At 45.8% G+C, this 25122-nt stretch overlaps 1 protein-coding gene across 1 annotated transcript in view; it reads right to left on the bottom strand.

Moving 5' to 3' along the window:
- Positions 1-25122, bottom strand: part of ABCA13 (ATP binding cassette subfamily A member 13) — a 323477-nt gene that overhangs the window by 22716 nt on the left and 275639 nt on the right. Inside the window, exons 56-58 of the mRNA XM_032305346.1 lie at positions 12847-12997; positions 7849-7983; positions 5762-5865 (exon numbers count right to left, since the gene is read on the bottom strand). Coding sequence (XP_032161237.1) covers positions 5762-5865; positions 7849-7983; positions 12847-12997 — 390 coding nt within the window. The remainder of the gene's footprint in view (positions 1-5761; positions 5866-7848; positions 7984-12846; positions 12998-25122) is intronic.

The raw sequence follows: 25122 nt of genomic DNA, 5'->3' as shown, positions 1-25122 counted from the left end.
CATAACAACAACAAAAGGAACTCTGAAAGAAATGTTTGGCAGTTGCCAATGCAAAACTACAAACTTCTAATAAATGTGTCAACACAGAAAACTAACATTAAAAATAATGACAACGATGCAATACGTAAGGGTTGATACATTCAGTATAAAGAATCGATACATGTTAGGGTAAAAACAGAAAAGTGAAAATGCAATCCAGGGAAAAGGGCAAACCTATAGCCTTTTCAAAGAACTGCTCGCTGGTAATACACATACCCACAAATCAGAAACTCAGCTACCAGATGTGGGATCTTAACATCATTTTCCAGCCGGAAGGCATTTGCCATGTATACTTTTGTACATTAAACAGGAAAACACATTTCCCCCCATCTCCAGGGCAAATAAAAACAATGATTTCTCAGATAAAAAAAAAAAAATCTCAAAAAAGCTAAAAACATCTTCTCTATGATCCTAAGAAGCCCCCCCCCCATACTACTGGTGGGAGTGAAAAACTGGTATAAATTTCCAAAACCCACATCTGGAAATAATCCCTTCTCTAGGAATTCACCTTAGGAAACTCAGAAAATATGAATGCAACCAAGTTGTTTCCCAGAGTAAATATCCAGAAATCAGTTCTACAATAGGATAATACAGCACTCACACAAATGCGAGTGCACCCACGCGTTAATCAGCCATTGAAGTGAGGTTTTCTACACTCAATTAATTGCACAGGGAAAAAGTAATGATAAAGTAATGATAAAATGACAATGCATGTTAGGAACATTGTACCTGTATGTGGAAAAAAAAAAAAAAAACTGGGAAGGAAAAACACAAAAATGTATGATTGGGATAGCACTTTAAAAGGTTAATGGTGGAATGTCTTTCCTTCTGAGAACTCACTGCACCATCCAAGCCACCTATGGAAACATGTATTGTTTTTACTGTTAGGAAATGGACATTAAGCAGTCTGCTCATTAGGACATGGCACGTTCAGATCAAGGCTATACTGGGCCAGCCTTCTGTGCAGCTAGAGGCGGACATCAATGTGAAGTATGATATCTGGGTCGTGTCAAAATAAGACAAGCCACTTGTCCTGGATATTGGTTCTTTCCACTTTCCATGAGGGGAACTAGAAAGCTGATTTCAACCATGAAGATGAGGACAAATTTACAGGTGACCAAGTGGCATGGTGGCAAGACCCTGAGTCCTTGGATGACCTCGGACTCCAGCACAACCCACCGACATGACCTGTCAATGGGGAAAAGGAACACAGGTCTACTCGGAGCCACTGTGACTTGGGGTCTTTGTTATAGTAGCTTAACATGAAGTCTGCAGGATATATGCTATCCACATTCTACATGTGCTTTATCTATCTTTCTATGCAAACATATCTTTCTCTGTTTCTTTAATCCCAATTTGAAACAATCTAATTCCATTTTTATGAGAATGTAGTAGGTGCTGTAATTAAATGGGCAGAATAGGAAGCCATTTCTGTATTCGTTCAGATGAGTGGAGATCCACGTAACAACAGATGTCGAAGGAATGACTTAGTTGTTTCAAGTGAACTGTCATTAGCGGTCAGACAGATAAGGTCCAAACAACAGGTGGGAAATCACAGCATCTCGGCTTAGGGGGAACAGACTGTGGGATTTTAGCATATACAATGCTAGGGGTTCAACATCAATGAAAGCAATCTCTGACCATTTACTCAGAAAATGAACACTGTATTTCCTCAGGGTGGCTAAGCTGATTGGAACAGAACTCTGGTCAGGGCAGGGGGTGGGGGAAGGGGACAGGCACAAAGATTTAAGGGTTTATAATGGAATGTATAAGTCAGGGTTTGATGGGCAAGCAAAAAACACTCCTGGTCATTCTTGGATAGACTCTTTTTTTTTTTTTTAAGATTTTATTTATTCGAGAGAGAAAGAGAGAGAAGCAGGAGAAAGGGCAGAGGGAGAGGGACTAGCAGACTCCAGGCTGAGCACGAACCCTGATGCCAGGCTCGATCCTACCACCCTGAGCTCATGACCTGAGCCAAAATCAAGAGTCAAATGCTTGACCAACCACCCAGGGTGCCGTGAATGGATTCATTTTAATTCCTCTTCCCACCTCATGTTTCTATCATGGTCCTCTAGGTAAAGAATTAAAAAGAAAAGAAAAGAAAAGAAAGAAACAGAGACAAGAACTCTAAATTAAGAGGAAACTGTGTGATTTGGAAACTTTTCAGCTGAAGACAGCTGTTTTAGAATCACAGAATCAATCACCAGCTGCCCTACTCTTCATTAATCGTGAGTCATTTAGACCTTTGTATTGCATGAAAACGGACAGATTTATAGAAATGAAGATACATCGTTAACGTGAAGCTGTATGAACAGGAGGACATAAAACAGAAATTACAGTGACGTGTGGTCTTTCTGAGAAGTGTCGGCAATAATTACCTACTCTACAGAATTTAAGAGGCATTTTTAATGTGACACCAGTTTATCCAATCCTAGAACCTACCTATGAACGTGAGGACTTACCAAATGCCAACATAAGGAGCAGAGCTTCTGAACTTGACATGGCCAAAAGATCGTTTTCAGGTAAAATGTGTATATAGTATCAGGTAGAGGCTGTACCCAATTTACTTGGATGTAAAATTTTATTTTCCGAAGAGAAACAGAACCAAGACAAAAAAGCTGGAGGACGGCTTTTGGCTGTGGCCAAGTAAAAAAATTGGCAAGCCTTTTCCCCCAGAAACAGCTATAAAGCTGGACCAAATGAACCCAAACACCCATTTCAGAATTCTGGAAATTGACCGAAGGTGTGCAACCATCTGAGAAGCACAGGTGACAAACAGATGAATGAAGGTAAGAAGACAGGTAATCCAGGATTGGCTTTACAAACATGTACCTGCTAGCAGGCAGGGCAGATCTCGAGGATTAGCAGAGTATTGGCTCTCAGTGTGGACCGCTGGGAAATGCTTGTACCCAGTGACATCGTCAGTGTAAGTGAGTTCTGTAGAGTCCGGCAAACAGGAAGGGGCAATAGCTCTGGCATCTGGCCCAAGGTGGGCTCCACTAGGCTAATACTGTATGGATATAGCTCACTGGGGTTGCATGTATATGTAGGAGAGGTCAGAGCAGGGCCACGCCAACTGCAAGCTGCACCTGAATCCAGGGGCCACCCACGTGCATAGCCCAGAGACCAGCAGAACCCAGGAGAAAGCAAAACTGGGCTATCGACAAGAGGCCTGGGCTTGGAATATTCTCCCCTGTGCACACACAGATCCGTTGGCAGAGGACAGAATCTTTGTTGCCTTGAGATGGCTGAGGGCTGCCTCTGCCCGTTGTACCATCAGTGTGGCTCCAAGGAAGCCGGGCTTTAAAACACGAGCACAAAATTTAAAACACAAACTGAAGGCAGGCATCAGGAGTACTCGCTGCAGGGGAGAGAGATCTCATAGATGCATCCCTGGCGAAGAAACACTAACACGCAGACACAGAAAAGGAATAAACCAGAAACAAAACAAAACAAAACAAAAACAATAAAACCCGAAAAAAAACTGGCAATAACAGCAACTTTGGGGCGTGCGGAGAAATCAAACCAGAGATACTACAGTTTATTAAGTATTGTGAAACATCCAGCTTTTGACAAAAAATTAAAACCTGCAGAAGAAACCAGAAACTGTCACTCATCCTTAGGGGAAAACACTCAGCAGAAACTGTTCCTAAGTGTCCCTAAATGCTATGGTTAGTAGAAAAGAATCTTCAGTGAAACTATTCTATGTATGTTCAAAGCACTAAAGGAAACAATGTTTCAAGATTTTTTTTTTTTTTTTTTTTTTTTTAGTGACAATAGTGATCAATAAATAGAGGATCTGAGGTAGATTGGAATTTTTTTTTTTTAAAGGACCAAATGGGACACTTGGGTGGCTCAGCCAGTTGGGCCTCCAACTGTTGGTTTCAGCTCAGGTCATGGTCTCCAATTCATGAGATCGAAGCCTGCACTGGGGTCCATGCTTAGTGGGAGGTCTGCTTGTGAGTTCCCTCCTTCTCTCTCTGCCCCTCCCACCCGTGCTCTCTCTCTCTCCAAAAATAAACAAACATAAAAAAAAAAAAAAGACCAAATGGAATTTTTTTGGTTGAAGAGTATGATAAAAAGAATGAAAATTTCATCATGGGGCCAAGAGTAAAGTTTGAGTAGCAGAAGAAAACATCAGTGAACTTGAAGAAAGATCAATAAAGCTTATTCAATCTGAAAGAGAAAAAAATGCTAAAAAGAAATGGACAGAAACCCATAGATCCATGGGACATCATCATATATACACAGAAAGTACCAATGCATCAAAAAAATACAAAGAAATAGCCAGAAAAAAAAACACTGGAGTAAGTAACGGCCAAAATGTCCCCACATTTACTGATAATCATTATTAACCCATGCGTTCAAGAAGCACAATGAACCCAAGGTAGGATAATCAAAGAGATCCACCTCTGGACACACTGAAGTTTAACTGTGAAACATGAAAGTCCAAGGGAAATCCTGTGAGCTGAAAAGCAGAAATGACCCATGATGTTCTGGGCAACATGAGAATTAGCACTGGCCGGCTTCCTATAGGAAACAACGCAGCTGAGAAGAAAGAGAGAGCACACTCATCTGGACAACGTGAATTAAAATCACACTTCGCCAGGATGGCTGCAATCAGAAAGACAGAGTGTTGACAACAGTCTGCGGAAACCGGGAACTTCATCTTTGGTCCTGGGAACATGAAATGATGAAGCTGTGTCAGAAAGCAAAAGCCCTACTCTGGCTTAAAGGATTAAACACAAGTTTACCACACCATCCAATTCGGCTCCTAAAAACCATCCCAGACAAATAAAAAGATACGCCCACACAAAGACAGTCATAGACTGTTCACAGCACCTCATATTGGAATCAGTCCCAAGGGCCATGGATTAGGGAAGAATGCACGAAACCGGTCTCAGGGAGCACCGTTCCGCACCAAAAACCAGTCCATGGCTGACACACACCACCACACAGATGAGAAGTCAGACACAAAAGACCACACTTCTGGGGCCCCTGGGTGGCTCAGTCAGTTGGGAGACTGACTTCAGCTCAGGTCAAGATCTCAGGATGCTTTGCCCAGCAGGGAGTCAGCTTCTGTCCCTCTGCCCCTCCCCCAGCCCATGTGCTTGTGCTCTCTCTTAAATAAAATAAATAAATCTTTTTTTTTAAAGATTATTTTTATTTATTTGACACAGAGAGAGAGATCACAAGGAGGCAGAGAGGCAGGCAGAGAGAGAGAGAGAAGCAGGCTCCCTGCTGAGCAGAGAGCACCACTCGGGGCTCAATCCCAGGACGCTGAGATCATCACCTGAGCTGAAGGCAGAGGCTTAACTCACTGAGCTTTCCAGGAACTCCTATAATAAATAAATCCTTAAAATATATATATATATATATATGTTGGGCAGAAAGACACTGACACCTAGCATCAGGAGGACTGGGGGAGGAATTAGCCCCGCAGGAATGACAGATGGGCAAGTGTGTGCCTGTGACAGACCGCTGGGCTCAGACTCTAGCTCTCGGCCACTTGCCGCCTATGTGGCCTTGGTTCTGTTGCCTGCCCCATCTCCACTTCAGAGCCCTAACCTGTGTGGGGGGGCTCACGGCTACGTCCCCATGGCAGCAAGGCTGTCTGGACACAGGAGCACAGGGGCCGCATGGGCCTGACCCCAGCCACTCCACGGCTCTTGCCAGCGCCTCCAGCCTGGCCCCCAGACTGGCCGCGAGGTCAGGGGCTCACCTGTGGGAGGTCAGCACCACCGCACAGCCTCCCCGGGCCTCCTGCAGTATCGTACTCCACAGGTGCCGCTTGGAGCAGGGATCCATCCCGGAGCTGGGCTCGTCCTGAAGGAGAGAGCACATGACGGTGGCTGTTGCGGGTGCACACTGGGACACACAGGCTGCGTGAGGCCGGGCCCAGTGCGGGGCGGGGAGCGACCCCACGCTGGTTCTACGGACAAGCACAGCTTCACAACAGCTGGTGGTCCAAGAGGACGGCCCACCTTGCTGCACAGTCCACCTCCACAGAACTTCCAAAGAAAGACAGGCAAAAGGAAGCCGCCTCAAGGAGCACCACCAGGTAGCGTGGGCTCTCTTGGAACCCGGAGCCTTCCCCTTCAGTAAACACCAGAGCACTTACTGAACCACTTTTGAGAGAAACGGTCCGGGACCGCGTGATGCATTTCTGGGCTTTTTGCAGTCAGGGAGGACTAAATACATTTTACTTAAGAGCTTAGGGTCATCAACTTCTCCAAAAGAAAAACAGATGGAAAGTGGACCAAAAAAACGGCACCGCGCAGAAAAACCAACACCTTCACTTTTCTGCAAACTGGATGACATATGTGTGTAGTTAGAAGAGTAAGCAAATAGCAGCGGTGGTCACGCACTGCTCGGCAAGAAAGCTGATGGGGAGCTCTGCATTTTCCTGACCCCACACCGCTGTCAGACACGGGAGCCATTTGTCTTTCCTTGGGGGAGAATGTGGAAGGTCCTGCAAGGCATGTCTTGAACAAAAATTCCAAAACAAGTCCCCCTCCCCACGGTCACTAAAGCCCATAGCATGGCAATCGTTCCCTGGCCTGCTTTCAGCATCCCCAATACACAGGAGTGGATCCCGGCCACTTGCCGATGACAAGGAGGAGGAAACCTGTGTTCTATTAGCCGGGCCGCATGTGTGCAGGGAGGTGCTTCTAGAAGCAGAACCTGGACCCTGGCAGCTGACTCAAGTCTGACCTCTAAGCCCAAGTCTAGGGCCACCAAGGGAGCCGAGAGTAAGGCTGCAAGAAGCAGGCGGGGGATGCACTCCTGGTTGGTGTCTCTGTCCTGATTCGGGACACATGCTGGGTGAGACTGAGCCTGGGGAAAGTTCTAAGAAGGTAACAGACACCATGCCCCATGAGCCCTTCGATGTCGGCCTCCTCTTGTATGGAAAACCTAGTTTAAAACCTGCAGAACGGGACAAGTGTTTGCATTCACTCCCGGATGTCAGGAGATGGCATGCTGCCGCTGTCCTTGACTTGGGGCCATGCAAATAAGGAAACTCCCCTGCGAGTCCAGAAGATACCCCACTAAATAATGAGAGGTCCCTCTTCCAACACAGGCCTCTTGTGTCCCCTTTAAAATTGTTTCCATTGAATGAACGAGAACAGAAAAGAATCTGTTTCCCACCCGTTTTGCAGCCCCTCTGACTTCATACACGTGGGAAGCCATGGGATGCCCTCCAAGGACTCGTATCTTGTCTATGGCACCCAAATTGTGCCTGTTGTATATTGTTTGCAGGATAGGACTTTGAGCTCTTTGGAAATGCAAGACCATTGGCTCTGTTTCTTGATGCCCCACCACCGGTTCATGCTTTCATCAGGCTGAACTGGACTCACTCCAATTCCCAGACAGACTACGGACAGTCTCATCTCAAAGCCATAGGTTCACACCTCCCGTCCTGCCGAACGACCCGCTCTCCCTGCCATATCTGTCCTGCACCTGACAGCCACTGACAGGACTCCCCACGGACTCATGTCACAGCTGCTGTGACAACACTTACCTGTACATAGAAAAGACTCAAAAACGACATGCTAGATGTCAAGCGCACACTGGTTTTCAAATTGTACTCAGGTTCTGGTGTTATTCTACAATACTGCTGTTAATGGTAAATTTTCACTGCATCCTCAATGAAATAGATAAGTTTGGGAAACTCTCAGTTTGGGAAAAGTTGTCTTAGGGCAAAATGTTTATTTGTTCGGAGAACTCACACTGCAGGTGTGACTTTCCTCCCCGGAGGGGCATCCTGGTTGAAGACACCCAGAGACCACGGATCTGTCCGCGACTCACCAGCAGCAGCAGGTCAGGTTTGCCCAGCAGGGCCAAGGCTGTAGAGAGCTTCCGCTTGGTTCCCCCACTGTAGGTGGCCACCAGTTTGTCCACATGGGCCTCCAAGTGTAGACGCCTCACAAGGTCCCTGGCCACCTGCAAGACAGGCGCGGACCCTGAGTGCATCGCCATGCAGCGAGGGCCCCCAGACCGCGCGCTCGGCCCTTCGTGCCTTCCTCCCTCTCGTTGCCCCTGCCCACCCCACATGCACAGCCCCGTCCCTCCCCCAGGCTGGCAGAGGATGAGCAGGTGGGGACTCGGGACCACTCAGCGCTGGAGCTCCGAAACCCCGTCCAGCCAGGGCCCAGACGCACAGCCGCCTGGGGGCCGAGACCCAGGAGGAAGTAAGGGAATCAGCCAGGGAGGGGGAAGGGAGGACGGAGCTTCAGAGAGCAGAGTACGGAGAAGAGAGCTTTCAATTTCCCCCAGGCCAAAAATGCTCCCTTTCTACCAAGGAGCCGCTACCAGAGATGGGCACTCAGGGAGATGGGGAGCAAAGACGGAGCATTTTTCACCGGCGACTGCTGGGACCCGCTGCACGAGCCGGGAGGACAGTGACTGTGCATGACGCCACAGGACAGGGGTCTCTACCGCAAGCACACACAGCGCGTCGGGCTCCCTCTACTCCCCGCTCCACCTCCACCTGCCCTCCTTCATACACCCCGGGACCCCACTCCTGTCCTCGTCCCTGTCCCCTCTCCCCCTCCCCAGAGGGCAGCAAGTGTCCGTATAGTCCTTCCGCTCCAGCGCCCACCACAATTCGCGCCACCCCGCATCCCGTCTGCTTTCCGTGCCGGCGCAGTGTAGCTTCCTCTGGGGCTGACACCGAGTGACAGACACAACCTAAAACTTTGACAAAAGCATTCTACGTGACTCTCATGACCACAGAGGCATTGCTGTATTCTGTTCTGTGGGTTGGTTTAGACATCATCACATGATTAAACTGGCTGCGATCGTGTCTTAATTCAGATTTAGGAGAGGTGGGAAAGGCTCTGTGTCCTGAGTAATGAAGAAAATCTAAGATAAACAGAAGAAAATTTAAAAGTACAATAACTGAATAAAATATATATTTAAATAAGATACAGGGCCTCATGTTCGTGATTTTTTGGATAAATGCATACCGGTTGGGATAATCCTAATAATAATGATGACATCTTAAGAATGTCGGAAAATACCAGCATGATATCTATGCCTCCCAAGAAAACCCCCCGACAGAAGCACTCAAAGCTTTTTTTGTGCCTCCTCAAAATAACACAGAAGAATTAAGAATCTTGAGGACAGTCCTAGATATCAGAGAGTGTAAGTCAAGGGGACACAGAGAACTTTGGAATAAACTCGCCAAACTATGACTGCTGATGTTTAGAGGTCCTATTTTCTCAGTTCCACAAAAGGTCAATGTTAGATGCCCAGAAGGGTTCAGTCGTTTAAGGGTCTGCTTTAAACTCAGGTCATGATCTCAGGATCTGGGGATGGAGCCCACACTGGGCTCCTGGCTCAGCGGGGAGGCCGCTTCTCCCTCTGCTTTTCTCCCTGTGTGTGCTCTCTCTCTCAAATAAATAAATAAAATATTTAATTAAAAAAAAAAGTCAGTGTGGCAGCCTACCCATCCTGGGTTGGATGGCCATAGGGAAGGGTCCAGAACACAGAGAAACAAATGCATTGGTTCAATCCCACGCTTCCTAAAAGTCGCTATTTTCAGAAAATCACAGAAAACAGCCTGATAAGTAAGCTCTTTCTGCTGCATTTCTGCACTTGGGACTCCTGTCAAGATTACAGCAAATGTGCGGCCCTAGCAATGGTCGGCAGAACACCATGCCAACCCCCAACTGTGTTCTGCTTAAGGAACCTCTCTCTGCTATTGGGTGTTTTCCTCCCGTAAAGTTCCCAGTCTTTCTACACTCAAGGCAAGAGTTTAGGATTCACTCCTCCTTCCATCCCCCCTGTGTAATCATGACCCACACTTAGTAGGACTTCTGTAAGCCTCGCCTGAAACAGTATAACCCTCCCAGAGGTCCACACATGCATTAGTTTGCTTACAAAGCCAAATTCCAGCCACACCATGCTGACAGCCATGTCCAAGCTTCCCAGGAGATTAAAGATCAAAATGAGAAGGATAAAGGGGGCCCAGGATTTGATACAGAAAGCCTTTCTTCCAGCCCCCTCCCCTGATTTTCCTCCTGCCCCTCATTCGTCTTGCCATCACTTTGAGCTCCTAGCAAAACCGTCTGTGAACCGAAAAAACTTGCAGGGTAAGAGGCGTGTCTGTGGAGAAAGCAGGAGGTAGTGAGACATGGGGTGGGGAGTGGGGAGAGGGGGGCTCTCCCTGGTAGGTGAACACAGGGGCGGAATGGCTTCTTCTATCCCAGCAAGACCACACTCTAGAAACCCCAGTCCTCATCCCCAGGAGCACGGTGGGTCGGTGATTCCAGTATGACACAAACCCTTAAATTACTCTACCCATTTCTCCAGCATCACAGACCATGCCACCCCTGCCTCCTGAATCCTTTTGGTATAACTTGATGTAACTTCAGAAAAACAAAAAAAATAAGGTTTACTGAATTCAAGCTCAAATATGGACACCACAAAACTATCTAGTGTGGACAATGGGGGATAATTGAAAACCATTATATCAGCCTACCAAGCCTGAATTCAGGCCAAATGAACACAGCCTCTCTTTCCCACCTAACTGGGCCTTCAGAGGGCTAGGGGCCAGGGCGGGGGGTGGTGGTGGTGTGTGGCTGTGAGGAGGAAGAAAACTACACGCAAACTACCAGAGACTGGGCTGTGCATGAGCTGGGACCCTGGGACGCAGAGAAGCCTGGGTGCTGAGGGAGGGAAGGGAGAGAGGGGTGCAGAGGGGCTGTCAGGAGGGGCTACCTGCTGGAACAAGGGGGGGCTTCCTCTAGAGCCATGGAGGACACAACTGGGGCTGCCCAGGTGAGTAGAGGCAGAGGTCAGCTGGAGGAGAGAACCGGGGTGAGCAGAAGATAAGCCAGGAAAAGACCCCAGCTCCAAGTCCTGGCAGAACGCAGGTGCGGGGCTCAGCTGGGACAGGGACAGCCCTGAGGAAGATGTGGAATGGGACGCCCCAGCCCAGGGGCCACAAGACAACTCCACATAGCTTCTATTCCCGTAGCCACCAAAGGGGCACAGAGAGGAAGACCAAGCCCCTTGGGGCACCAGAAATTGGACAGTACTCGAGGAGCGGCACACATCCAGATTCTGTCTTCATCAAGAACAGCTACTCGGATCTCCAAGGAACCCCTGCCACCTTCTGACCCTGGGGCTTACGTAGTTTTCCCAGCCCGACTGTGTCTCAGCTTCCCCACTGGCAAAGTAGGGAATGAGCATCTTATCAACCTCTTGCGGTTCTGTAAAATACTTAGAATAGCGTCTAGCCCAGAGAAGATACTGACATGTTGGCCAAAAGGATTTTTTCCTGTTAGCTTGTCATAATCCCTTCTGGGCTGCCAGTGATAAGCACGTTCGAACAGACACACCTGCTATTTCCCTAAATGGGATGGGCATCCCCTGGCCGTCAAGGGAGCTACCCCACCTGGGGACACACACGTGGCCATTCAGAAGGCTCCCAGCACGTAGCAGTTTCATCTGCAGAATGGTTGTGGCTCTGTGCAAGTAGCGAGGCCAGCTCCGAATCTGGCACCAGGAAAACAACGTTCCTTCACGGAGGAGCTCCGAGAAATGAGCCGGTGAGCGTGCAGAGAATCAGGAGGTGATCGCCCCTATGGCAGAGTGCACAGCCCTACTCTATTAAGCAGAACTTCTTCACGCGCGCATTTCCCCCGGGGGCCGGCGAAGGGGCCAGCAGAGGGTGGACGCCAAGCATCTGCCTCTTTCATCAGAAATGAGCCGGGGGAGCTGACAGAAATAAACATCTTTTGAAGACAGAGCTCCTGATCAGTTCTGGGTTTCAACGGCTGCTTCACCACGATGAGCAGACCTCTAGAGGGGGACAGTTGTCTTGGCTTGATGAAGACGGGAGGTCAGGGAAGGAAGTGGGGCCCTCCGAGGACGAGGAGGGTTTCTGTTTTACTTGTGCTTAAGTTACAGAGCATCAATAAGAAACGAAGGCTGAAGAAACATTACACACCAGCACATGGAATGAATTTTCATGGGCCAGTGAAAGTGAGGCTGTTAGTTTTGTCTCCCGTGAATTCTGAGATGCTCCCTTTCCTGCAGAATCTCATTGAAAATGCACCACATAAGCCACTTTTCCTGTTCCTTGTACAGAATCCAGAAACGCAAAGAGCATTCCAGAATCTCTACAAGAGGCAGAAAAGGTAAAGCTGTGCCCCCAGCACCTGCCCTTCCAGTGGCTAGCCCTTGGCACGTCCTCTGAGCTGTCGGTCAAGGCTGTCAGCTCTGCTTGGCTGACCCCTGCTCATAGCAGGCGGATGGCAGCTGCCTCTGGCTTTTTCATGACTGTGCCCACCCCCAGCCCCACAGAGACAGAGGAGAGGCGCAGTCTGCAGTTTCTGCCACCTCTCCATCCTCCAGAGGCCACCCGGGAAAGGAGCTGGGTGGGCAGGGGTCAGCCCACTCACCGCGAAATCCTTCCAGCAACCCACCCCATTCCGCAGGCAGCCTGAGCCCTTCCCTGAAAGCCACAGGGAGGGTCTAGGATGTTCTCTCCTAAATAAAAGTAACAGCCTGGTAAATGCAAAACGGGCTTGGAGAGGAGACCAAGTTGCAAACAATGTTAGCTTTAACCCCAAGCGACTTCCCCTCTCACATCTATTTTAAATAAGGGACTAAATGCCACATTAACACCGTTACTGTGTTTCCTTCCGTGTAATCAGATTGGAAACATCTTTCAGGTACATTATGTGGTTTATTGTGGTTCCTTCCCAAGGGGTCAGAGAGCTCTGTTGGGACTGGAGGAGTTGACCAAGGGTTCCTTAGCGGGACCCTCTTCTGGAAGAGTCCAGGGAGTCTTACGTGAGGGATGCTCGGCTTGGGAATCCCCCGGAGGCAGCAGTAATACTGGAGGTGTTCCCAGCCGGTGAGGAGCTCGTCCAGGGCGTCCTGCTGCGGACAGTAGCCAATGCGAACGCCGGCGGCACCCGCTGAAGCCAGATCCACGACCTCTCTGCAAAGAGAAACAGCAGTACAGCCCAGAAAATCCGGTTCCCCAGACAAACACCCATTTCTTCGACCCGGTTCATCCATGCGAAGTTCACCATTGGTTTTTATGTTAAAGAAAAACATATGCAGGGGCATCTTGGTTAAGCATCTGACCCTTGAACAACACAGGGAGTTGGGGGCACTGACTGCCAGGCTGGAGAAAATCCACATATAACTTGTGACTCCCCAAAACCGAACTACTGACAGCCTATATTGGCAGAAAGTGTTATCAATAACAAACACACATTTTGTATGTTATAGGTAGTATATGCTGTATCCTTAAAATAAAGTGAACTGGGGCACCTGGGGGGCTCAGCCGGTGAAGCCTCTGCCTTCGGCTCAGGTCATGACACAGATCGAGTCCTGTGTCAGGCTCCCTGCTCAGTGGGGAATCTGCTTCTCCCTCAGTCCCTCCCCTGACTCGTGCTCGCTTTCTCTCTCAAATAAATAAATAAAATCTTAAAATAAAAAAAGAAAATAAAATAAAGAAAAGAAAAGGCTGCTAAGAAAATCATAAGGAAGAGAAAATACATTCACAGTCCTGGATTTACTGAAAAGCAAGCATCTCTATCTACGGGAACCCGCAACCATCAGACCCTAGCTGTTCAAGGATGGCCTGTACAAGCGTCAGGCTTTGTTTTGAACCACTGCCTCTGGAAAAATTTTACTCCATTCGTTTTTTGTTTTGTTTTCTTTTTTCTATTCCATCTTTTATCTTCCATCGTGCTAAAATATACATCATATAAAATTTATCATTATAGCAATCATAAGGTATAAAAGTCAGCAGTACAAAGGGCATTCAGGCTGTTGGGGCCCATCACCACCATCCAGGTCCGTGACACTTTTGACCCCACAAAAGGAAACCCCACACCCAGAAAATGGTCACCGTCCCCCCAGCCTCTGGCAACCACTCATTGGCTTCTGTGTCTGTGGATTTTTCTATTCTGGGCAGTTTGCAGAAACTGAACAACATAGGGCCTGACTGCTACGAGCGGCTTCTGTCACTCAGCATGTCTCTTTCCTTTTATGATAGACATGCACACAGCCGTTATTTATTTTTTTTTTAAAGTCCCACTGCCGTTTTATAAAACAGAAGTCTGTGTGTTACGGCGGTGCCTGCATTAACGAACGGACCAGTTCCGATAACTCCGTCCCGCACCTGGAAGTCTACCGTGTTTTTTCATTCCGTGACCATGAAGCACAAGAGAAAAGAAGCACATAAAGAAGGAAGAGGGGAAATAAGACTAAAAAATAAATAAAGAAGAATTTTAAAAAGGAGGAGGGGAGAAACAAGATTTAAAAAAAGGAAGAGGGGGTAATCGTCTTGGTAACGAATAGAGTTCTCTGGCTGTTAGAGCAGCCTCGGTCTACAAGAGAGTTGCACAGAAAGTGCGCGAAGTTCCCACACCCTGCCTCACCTCTCACCCAGAATCTCGCCCCCATCATGACCCTCTCGCTTTGCTCTGGTGCTTTTGTTTCAGTGCATGAACCCAGAGTGAGACACTTACTCACTGAGGTCCTTACTTGACATTCGAGCTCACTCTGGGTGCTGTGCATTTCTGTCTGCTCTGTCCCACTCACGGAACCCCGTATCAACAGTATCACAGAGAACTCTCCATTGCCTTAGAGATCCTCTGTGCTCTACCCCATGCACCCCGCCCTCCCCCTCCCCGGCAACCACTGGATACGTGGATACTGTCCACTTTATCTTCGCGTTTTCCAGAACGTCGCAGAGCTGGAATCATGCAGCACACAGGTCTCTGGAGAGCCTTCTTCCGTTAGTGAAACGTATATAAGGTTCCTCCCTGTCCTCTCATAGCTTGACAGTCATTCCTCACTGATGAATAATATTCCATACTTCAGATGCATCCCGGTGCATTTATTCATTCGTCTACTGAATCTTGACCATTTCACTGCCGTCATTTGATGATAACACTGCTGCAAGCATTAGTCTACAGGGAGGGTGGGGCGGTTGTGCATGGAAGTTCTCAGATCATCTGTACGAATACCCAGGAGCAGGACGGCTGCGTGATATTGTAAGGTCATGGTTCATTTTGTAAGAAAGTCACAAACTGTCCTCAGGAGTGGCCCTACCCATTCATTTCCAGTGAACAAGAGCTCATATTCCTCCCCATCCTCACCAGCGTTTGGCACTGTCAGCATTTGGGATTTTAGTCATTCCAGTGGGTGTACATATACTCACCATATGCGTGTGCGATTCTGTAACAACGTACGATGTTCCCCGTCCTCTCCTGGGTGATCTGTACATCTGCTTTGGTGAAGTATCCCTTCAGTCGTTCTGACCATATTCTAATTGGGTTATTTATTTTCTTCCTGTTTGGGTTCTTTGTATCTTTTGGAGCCACAAGCTTTTTATCAGATACACTTTCTGAAAATATTTTCTCCCCATCTATGGCTCATGTGTTCTGTCCCCTCAAAGTGCTCTTCAAGAGCAGACTTTCTGTTTATTTTAACAGAGTCCAACTTACTCTTTGATCCATATGGGAATTAGAAGTGTGTTGTTTAATCCCTGAAAATTTGGGGACTTTCCAGCTGTCTCTCTGTTATTGCTGACTTAATTCTATCGTCCTCTGAAAGCATATTTTATATGACATCTACTTTAAAAATGTTAATGTGTGATTTACTGCCCAGAATGCCGTCCATCCTGATGATCTTCCATGTGAGCTGGAGAAGAAAGGGCATGCTGCCGTTCTTGCGTAAAATATTCTAGAAATGTCAATCAGGTCCATTTGATTAATGGGCTGCTTGGTTCAACTCCACCCTGACCCATTTTCCGCCTGTGGGATCTGTCAGTTACCGAAAGGGGGATGCTGATGTCTCCCGGCTGGTGCGAGATGCGTCCTCTTCTCCCTCGGCTCCGTCACCTGTCCTCCCAGACTCTGACATGGTGGGGCCCTTACATCCTGCAGAGAACTGGCTTCTTTGTCCTTCAGTAATATCCCCCTTTGCTCCTGACCATTTTCTTTCTTTTTTTTTTTTTGCCCTAAAGTCTGCTCTATCTCAAATTGATGTGGCACCTCGAAATTTCTTTTAATTAATGTTAGCACGATGGATCTTTCTTTTTCCCGTTACATATTTGGATATTTTTAACCTTTTTAAAAGTATTTTATTTATTTACTTGATAGACAGAGATCACAAGTAGGCAGAGAGGCAGGCAGAGAGAAAGGGGGAAGCAGGCTCCCTGCTGAGGAAAGAACCCGATGTGGCGCTCGATCCCAGGACCCCAGAATCATGACCTGAGCCAAAGGCAGAGGCTTAACCCACTGAACCACCCAGGTGCCATTTGGATTTCTTAAAGATTTCATTTAGTTGTTTATTTAGTTATTTATTCTTATTTACAGTGGGAGAGTAGGGGGCAGGGCGGAGGGATGGAAAGAATCCCAGACATACTTGGTGTTGAGTGTGGACCCCAACATGGGGCTCACTCTCACGACCCTGAGATCAAGACCTGAGCCGAGACCGAGTTGGACCCTTAACCGACTGAGCCACTCAGGTACCCCATCTGCTATGTTTGAAACACCTTTCTATTCGGGCCCCTTGCTTCTCTTCCCTTTTTTTTTTTTCTGCCTTGTCTGGTTTTAGTTGAGCATTCTATGCGATTTCATTTTCTCTCCTCTCTTAGAATATCCATTATACTTCTTTTTAAATTTGTCTGTGGTTGTTCCAGAGTTCATAATATACATTCACAACCATTCCAAATCCACTTGCAAAAAAATAATATTAATAAAGGTCAAATATCGTAATAATAGAGTGTTCTCAATCCCTCCTTCCCTTCCCACACAGGATTACCACCATTCCTGTCACTTAGCCAGAAGCGACGAGAACTGAATACAATGTTGCTGTTATGATTTTAAACAAACTATTACTTGTATGATCGATTAGAAATGATAAATGTAAAAGGTCTTCAATTATGCTTTCTCTAATGCTCATCCATTCTTTATGCAAATCTGACTTTGCAACCTCTATTATTTTCCTTCCTTCAACATTTCTTGCAAGACAGGTCTGCTGGTGACACATGCCTTCTGTTTTCATTTCTCCTTCACCTTTGAAAGATAATTTCATTGAATTCAGAATTCTAGTGTGTGGTTATTTTCATCTGAAAGCTTTAATATTCCATCCCCTGTCTTCCTTCTTTCATGGTTTCTGAGAATCCAACGTCGTATTTATCTCTATCTCTGTAGGTAAAGTTATCTTTCCCCCATGCCAGCGTCCTTCAAGAATCAGTCTTCGAGGGGCATCTGGGTGGCTCTGTGGGTTAAAGCCTCTGCCTTCGGCTCAGGTCATGATCTCAGCGTCCTGGGATCCAGCCCCCAATCGGGCTCTCTGCTCAGCGGGGAGCCTGCTCCCCTTCCTCTCTCTCTGCCTGCCTCTCTGCCTACTTGTGACCTATCTGTCAAATTAATAAATAAAATCTTAAAAAAAAAAAAAAGAATGAGTCTTTGACTTTTTACAGCTTGAATATCATATGATTAAGTGTAGGTTTTTGGTAGTCTTCTTATTTGGTGTTTTGTAAACATCCTTATCTGCACTTTGTGATCCATCATACATTTTAGGGGAAAAAAACGCCATCATTATTCAAATATTTCTTCTGTCCGTTTCTCTTGTACTCCTGCTGGTATCACCATTATGTATGTGTGTCAAGTGTTGTAACTATCACAATTCCCTGATATTCTGTTCCATATTTTCTTTTTATTTCTCTTAATGTATCTGCAAGTTCACTGATTCTTTCCTCCACCATGTCGAGTCAACGGATGAGCCCATCAGGGGCGTTCTTCCTTCTCTCATTCTTTTTATTCTCATTCTTCTCTCTCACCGTGTTTCTTTTGATTTCTCGCATTTTTCTTCTTTTTTTTTAAGATTTTATTTATTTATTTGACAGAGAGAGAACACAGCAGGGGAAGTGGGAGAGGGAGAAGCAGGCTTCCCATCAAGCAGGAAGCCCAGTGCGGGGTTCAATCCCAGGATGCTGAGATCATGACCTGAGCTGAAGGCAGAAGCTTAACGACTGAGCCACCCAGGTGCCCCTAGCATTTTTCTTCTTAAACAGTGTCCATCTTTCTGCTAACATTACCCATTTGTTCTTTCACAATGTCTACTTTTACAGTCCTTAGTACATCAATCAGAGTTATTTTAAATTCCCAATCTGATACTACACCATCTGCCATATCAGAGTCTGGTTTTAACTCTCATTTTGTCTCTGTGGAATGTGTTTTTTTGTCTTTCAGTGTGCCTTGTAATCTTTTGGTGGAAAATTGGACATTATTTATCAGATAAAAAGAAATTTAGGTAGAGGGTGCCTGGGTGACTCAGTCAGTTAAGCCTCTGATTCTTGATGTCAACTCAGGTCATGATCTCAGTGTCCTGGGATGAAGCTCCACATCGGGCTCTCCACTCAGCAGGGCATCTGCTTGTCTCCCTCTCTGTCTGCCCCTCCCCTCACTCACATGCTCTCTCTCTGAAATATATAGGTAAGTCTTAAAAAAAAAGAAAAGAAAAGAAATTTAGGTAGATGTGTCTTTCTTGTGAAGGTACATTTATCCAGCTTGGAGTTAATTTGTAATTATCATTTTCTGTAGATGAAGTATCAGAGGGCAAATCTCCTCAGGTGTCCTATTTTTATCTCGCCTGTTGTCTTTGAGCTTCCTGCAGACTTCATCATAAACAGGGTCTGGAGGTCACTTCTTTTAGCTGTGATTCCCTGTTACCACACAGAAGACTTACTGAAGAGGTGGGGAGAGGTGTGTGGAAGGGAAGTGTCTATAAGCCTATCTTTACAAATCAGTATTTTATTTTAATGTCTTAAGGAATCTTCACACTGTTTTCCAGAGTGGCAGCACCAACTTGCATTCCCACCAACAGTGTAAGAGGGTTCCCCTTTCTCCGCATCCTCTCCAACACACGGTGTTTACTGTCTTGTTGATTTTGGCCCTTCTAACTGGTGTAAGGTGGTATCTCAATGTGGTTTTGAGATGAATACTTTGTATCAACATGGACGGGACTGGAGAAGATTGTGCTGAGTGAAATAAGTCAAGCAGAGAGAGTCAATTATCATATGGTTTCACTTATTTGTGGAGCATAAGGAATAATACGGAGGACATGGGGAGATGGAGAGGAGAAGGGAGTTGGGGAAATCGGAGGGGGAGACGAACCATGAGAGACTGTGGACTCTGAGAAACAAACTAAGGGTTTTGGAGGGGCGGGGGTGGGGGGATGGGTGAGTCTGGTGGTGGGTATTGTGGAGGGCACAGATTGCATGGGGCACTGGGTGTGGTGCATAAACAATGAATCTTGGAACACTGAAAAAAAATTTAACTTAATTTTTTTTAAAAGGAAAAGAAAAGAAATCAGTATTTTAGCGAACCTGAGCTGGGCTTTTCCTTCCCCCACATCAAGGGCTCACGGGGACTGGTGTGGGGTGTTGCCCTTCCCCCAGGCTGGTTACGCACTGCTAAAACACCCACTGGTTACGGCCTAGTAAAAATATTTCCTATTAGGAAGAACAGAAGTCTTTGGGCATTTTTCAAAATGATTACTCTTCTCCCCCACAGAAGCACCAAGAGATTTTTCTACAACAGAGTGGCAACCTCATGAGGCTCTGGGAAATAAAACTTACAAAAGTGCACGGGCCCGAGACCAGGCCCACTGGATGTCTTCATCTCTCAAGGGAGCCCACACTGAACTTGTAGCAACTCATCAGTTAGAGCTTAAGGGTTCCTACTGATGCTAGTTCCCCTGGTGAGTTGGGACGCTGTGACTCTACTGGTCAGCCTCTTCGAGTGGGCAGGCTGAAGAGTGCTCTGTGACCTCAATGGTCTGACGAATCTAAGAAGAGTTGCTTATTTTTGGTTTATTCAGTTATTTTCCTGTTGCAAAGATGTGAAGGAGGATTTCCAAACCCTTGACCTGCTGGACCACAGTTCAGCATCAGTAACTCTTCCACTAGGGTTGTGTTTCGTTCTTCCTAGGCTGTCTGCCTCTGACACACGAAGAACCACATTCCCTATGTAATCTACCTCTCGCTTACTCATCAATTCAATGAACTTTTATTTTACTTGTATTTTTTTTTAAGATTTCATTTATTTATTAGAGAAACAGAGAGAGAGAACATGAGCAGAGGGGATCAGCAGAGAGAGAGAGGAGGAAGCAGGCTCCCTGCTGAACAGAGAGCCCAACACGGGGCTCAATCCCAGGACCTTGGGACCATGACCTGAGCTGAAGGCAGAGGCTTCACTAACTGAGCCACTCAGGCGCCCCTTCAATTAACTTTTAATCTATACTTGGAAAAGGTACATCTATGACACTGTTAATTTAATATTTGATACTTTTAAGCCTGTTCTTATAAATGACAAATATACCAGAAAACTGCTGCTATGACCTACTGTGTACTATTTTAAAGATTTATATACTTATTTTTAGAGAGAGTGAGCACAAGCAGGAGGGGCAGAGAGGGAGGGAAAATCTGAGGCAGACTCTGACACGGGGCCCGATTTCACCATCCTGAGATCACAAGCTGAGCCAGACCAAGAGCTGGACACTTACCCAATCGAACCACCCAGGTGTCCCACTGCGTACTTTTATTCCTTTATACAGTCCATATCAGGTCCATATTCTTTTCTCTTTAAAGTTCAATGGGGACTTCTGTCATGAAACATTTTCCCCTTCATGTTATAGAACTTTCCCTTTTCAAATCCTAAGTATATTATGTTTTAGTAGTTTCTTAAAATTTCATAAGTCCATACATTATTTTCACAGTTCTACTCCTTCTTCTCTGTTCCAATCAGTTTTTGTACAATAACAGTCGTGTTGTACCTGTTTAGCTGTTCACTCATTCTTATACAAGGCAAGAATTGGTTATGAAAAAAAGACACAAAAAGTAAGAAGTATTGGTAGGATACAGAAAGACTGAAGCCTTTGCACACTTTTGTTTAGAATATCAAATAGTGCAGGTGCTATGGAAAACAATATGGCATTTCTACAAGAAAACTAAAAAACAATAAACATCGACCATATGATTCAGTGATTCTACTTCTGAGTATATACTCAAAAGAACTGAAAGCAGTAATACAAATACACTCATACATCAATTCATGCATCTGTGCCCACAGAAGGATTGATTACTCACAACAAATGGCGGATAGAACAGTGTTCACTGATGAATGATTTGATAAACAAAACATATATATCGTCCTTGAGAAGTAAAGAAACTGTGACACATACAGGAAAGGAAACAAAGGCAAAACCAAACTACTGGGACTACACCAAAATAAAAAGCTTTTCAACAGCAAAGGAAATAATGAACAAAACAAAAAATAACCTAGTGAATAGGAAAAGATACTTGCAAATGACATATCCAATAAAGGGTTAGGATCCAAAATATATAAAGAATTTTTAGAACTCAATACCAGAAAATCCAAATAATCCAACTAAGAATTGGCAGAGGACCTGAGTAGACTTTCTATTTCAAATAAGACCCTCAGATGGCCAGCAGACCCATGAATAGATGCTCAATGTCACTCATCATCAGGGAAATGCAAAACAAAAGCACCATGAGAGTCCACCTCACACCTGTCAGAACGGCTAAAATCAACAACACAAGAATAACAGGTGTTGACAAGGATGCAGAGAAATGGGAAGCCTTTCGCCCTGTGGGTGGGAGTGCAAGCTGGTACAGCCGCTCTGGAAACAGCGTGGAGGTTCCCCAAGAAGTTGAAAATAGAGCTACCCTACGACCCCGCATCTTACTACTGGATTTTCACCCAAAGGATATAGAAATACTGATTTGAAGGGGCTCCTGTGCCCCTATGTTTATAGCAGCGATGTCCACAATAGCCAAACTATGGACAGAGCCCAAATGTCCATGGACTGATGAATGGGTGAAGAACATGTGGACATGTGGGGGGTATGCCCAGCCGCGGAAAAGAATGAAATCTCGCCACTTACAATGATACGGATGGAGCTAGAGTGTATTATGGTAAGTAAAGTCAGAAAAAGACAAAAACCAGTTATGCGGAATTTAAGAAACAAAACAGATGAATATCGAGAGAAAAAAGAGAGAGAGAAAAACCAGGAAATAGACTCTTAACAATAGAGAACAAACTGAGGGTTGCTGGAGGGGAGGGGAGAGGGGGATGGGCGTTAAGGAGCTGCATGTTGCAATGAGCACTGGGTGTTGTACGTAAAAGATAAATCTCTAGGGGTGCCTGGGTGGCTCAGTGGGTTAAAGCCTCTGCCTTTGACTCAGGTCATGATCTCAGGGTCCTGGGTTCGAGCCCCGCATTGGGCTCTCTGCTCAACGGGGAGCCTGCTTCTTCCTCTCTCTCTGCCTGCCTCTCTGACTACTTGTGATCTCTCTGTCTCTGTCAAGTAAATAAATAAAATCTTAAAAAAAAAAAAAAAAAGATGAATCTCTAACTTCCACTCCAAAACGAGTATGTTTCGTATGTTAAGTAAGTGGAATAAATAAAAAATTGAAGCTAAAAAAATAATAATAAATTTTAAAAAATTAACCCCCCCACCAAAATATAAAAATGCAGCTTATACAAGTGGTAGATTTTTTGGTAAATCATATATCTAATAATGTACTTGTTCTGGAATACATAAGTAATGCCTACAACTTACAAACAAAATTGCAAGTAACCCAACTTTTTAAATGGGCAAAGTATCTGAATATAGATTCCTCCAAAGATGCACAAATTGTCAATAAGCATAGAAAAAAAATATGATTGGCACCGCTAGCCATTAGGGAAATGCAAATCAAACCCACAGTGAAGTACCGCTTCACACCTGTTAGGTGTGAAGGGACAGAATACATGATTGGGAGGGCGTGGAAACATTCTAACCTTAGTGCACTACCGTTAGGGATATAAAATAGTGCAGCTGCTTTAAAAAGCAGCTTGTGTTCTCAGCTGCTCCGCTGATTTATCTGCTGTATGTGACCCAGGATGACTCCCAGCTAGCCACTCAAAAGGTCTGAAAACATACAGCCACAAAAAAACTCACACATTCCATGTTTGTGACAGCATGACCCAGAGTAGTGAAATAGCAGAAACGCCCTAATGTTCCTCCGTTGAGGAACGGATGGAGAAAATTTGAGACATTCATTCAACTGAACATTGTTCAGTCATGGAAACAAAATACTAAGACGTGCTACAACACAGATAAACTTTGAAAACAATACGCCAGGCAAAAGAAGAGAAACACAAATCGGGTTGTACGAGTCCATTTTTTTTTTTTTAAAGATTTTATTTATTTATTTGACAGACAGAGATCACAAGTAGGCAGAGAGGCAGGCAGAGAGGAGGAAGCAGACTCCCTGCCGAGCAGAGAGCCCGGTGTGGGGCTCGATCCCAGGACCCTGAGATCATGACCTGAGCCAAAGGCAGAGGCTTTAACTCACTGAGCCACCCAGGCACCCCAAGTACAAGTCCATTTTTATGAAATGTCCAAAATAAGCATGATCTGAGAGACAGAAAGGAAATTAACTGTTGGCAAAGGCTTGGGGGTGGGAAAGTAGGGAATGATTGCTCATGGGACAAGGTATCCTCTCAAAGCGATGAAAATTTTAGGAAATTACACCCTGGATACAGTTGCACAGTTTTGTGACTACACTGAAAACCACCGGATAGTTGCATTTAGTGTGAATATTACGGCACAAACAGAACAGTTTGTCAGTATATGTCATCGTCTATAAAAGCTAAAAGGCACATGCCGTCTGGAAGCCATTTCATTCCTTAATATGTACACAACATAAATATCTTCATGGGTTCACCAATGAATGTTCTAGAACATCCATAGCACGTATCTGCCACTACTAACCCGAATAAACAAACTATTACGGCATGAACAGTGCAGCTTTATTTCACAAATGTGTTGTTGCCACAGAGAAGACACTCACCACGGAGTAGACACTGTATGATTCCTTTTTCTGTAAGATTTTATTTATTGTGTGTGTGTGTGTGTGTGTGTGTGTGTGTGAGAGAGAGAGAGAGAGAGTGTCCACTAGTAGGGGGAGAGTCAAAGGGAGAAGCAGACTCCCGTATAAGCAGGGAGCTCAATGAGGGGTTCAATCCCAGGATCCCAAGATCATAACCTGAGCTGTAGTCAGAGGCTTAACTTGACTGAGCCCCCCAGGGGTCCCCGTATGATTCCATTTAAATCCAGTTTACAGACAGGCTGATCTATGAAGATGGACGTCAGCACAGTGCTTATCTGCCGTGTGGACTCTTCTCGACTGAGACCGTCCATGATGGGGGCTTCTGGGTCCCGGCATGGTCTCTGTCCTGGGGGAAGACCACGTGCATGGACTATCACAATAAAAATTCATCCAGCCTCGTACTTATGATTTTTAGCTGTTCTACATCTCCATGTAAAGTTCACATTTTAAAAATGGTTCATCTGCACGTGTTAACTTATAAAACTCCTTGCACCGGCTTCAGCATGGAAATACGTTTATCTGGGTTCTGCTGGAATGAGTTTTCCTGGTCGCTTAACAGCCCTGCCCCAATCAGCTAACTAGCTCTATGCGATTTAGATTTATTTATTTATTTTTAAGGATTTTAATTATTTGAGAGAGAGAGAAAGAGGGAGAGAGCACATGAGTAGGGCAGGGGGAGCAGCAGAGGGAGAAACAGACTCCCTGCTGAACAGGAAGCCTGAAACAGGGCTTGATCCCAGGACCCTGGGTTTACGTCCTAAGCCAAAGACGGATGATTAACAGACTGAGTCACCCAGGTGCCCCGAAACTTCTGTGTAAACAGTACAAGCCATTTAAAGATGTGGGAGATCTATTTAAATGTTTCTTCTCACTGCTCAGTGGCCCCAAGGCCCCTCCTGCCTCCGCAATGCTCACACCCCTGTTTATTCCTTCCCGGTTGGGGTCTCTGAGATGCAGAACAGGTTAGTAATGGCAGCTGGGGATGCGGGAATTTAACAACAGAAAGAGTAAGATCGTCCCTCTGTCTTCAGAACTACTCATCACCCAGGACCCTAATGGCTGCCTAAATTTGAGTGACATGGGAGTGATATTTTTATTTTATTTTAAGATTTTATTTATTTATTTGACAGAGAGAG

Source organism: Mustela erminea, chromosome 11 (assembly GCF_009829155.1).
Source record: "Mustela erminea isolate mMusErm1 chromosome 11, mMusErm1.Pri, whole genome shotgun sequence".
NCBI lineage: Eukaryota > Metazoa > Chordata > Mammalia > Carnivora > Mustelidae > Mustela > Mustela erminea.
This window is presented reverse-complemented; position numbering and strand designations above follow the sequence as displayed.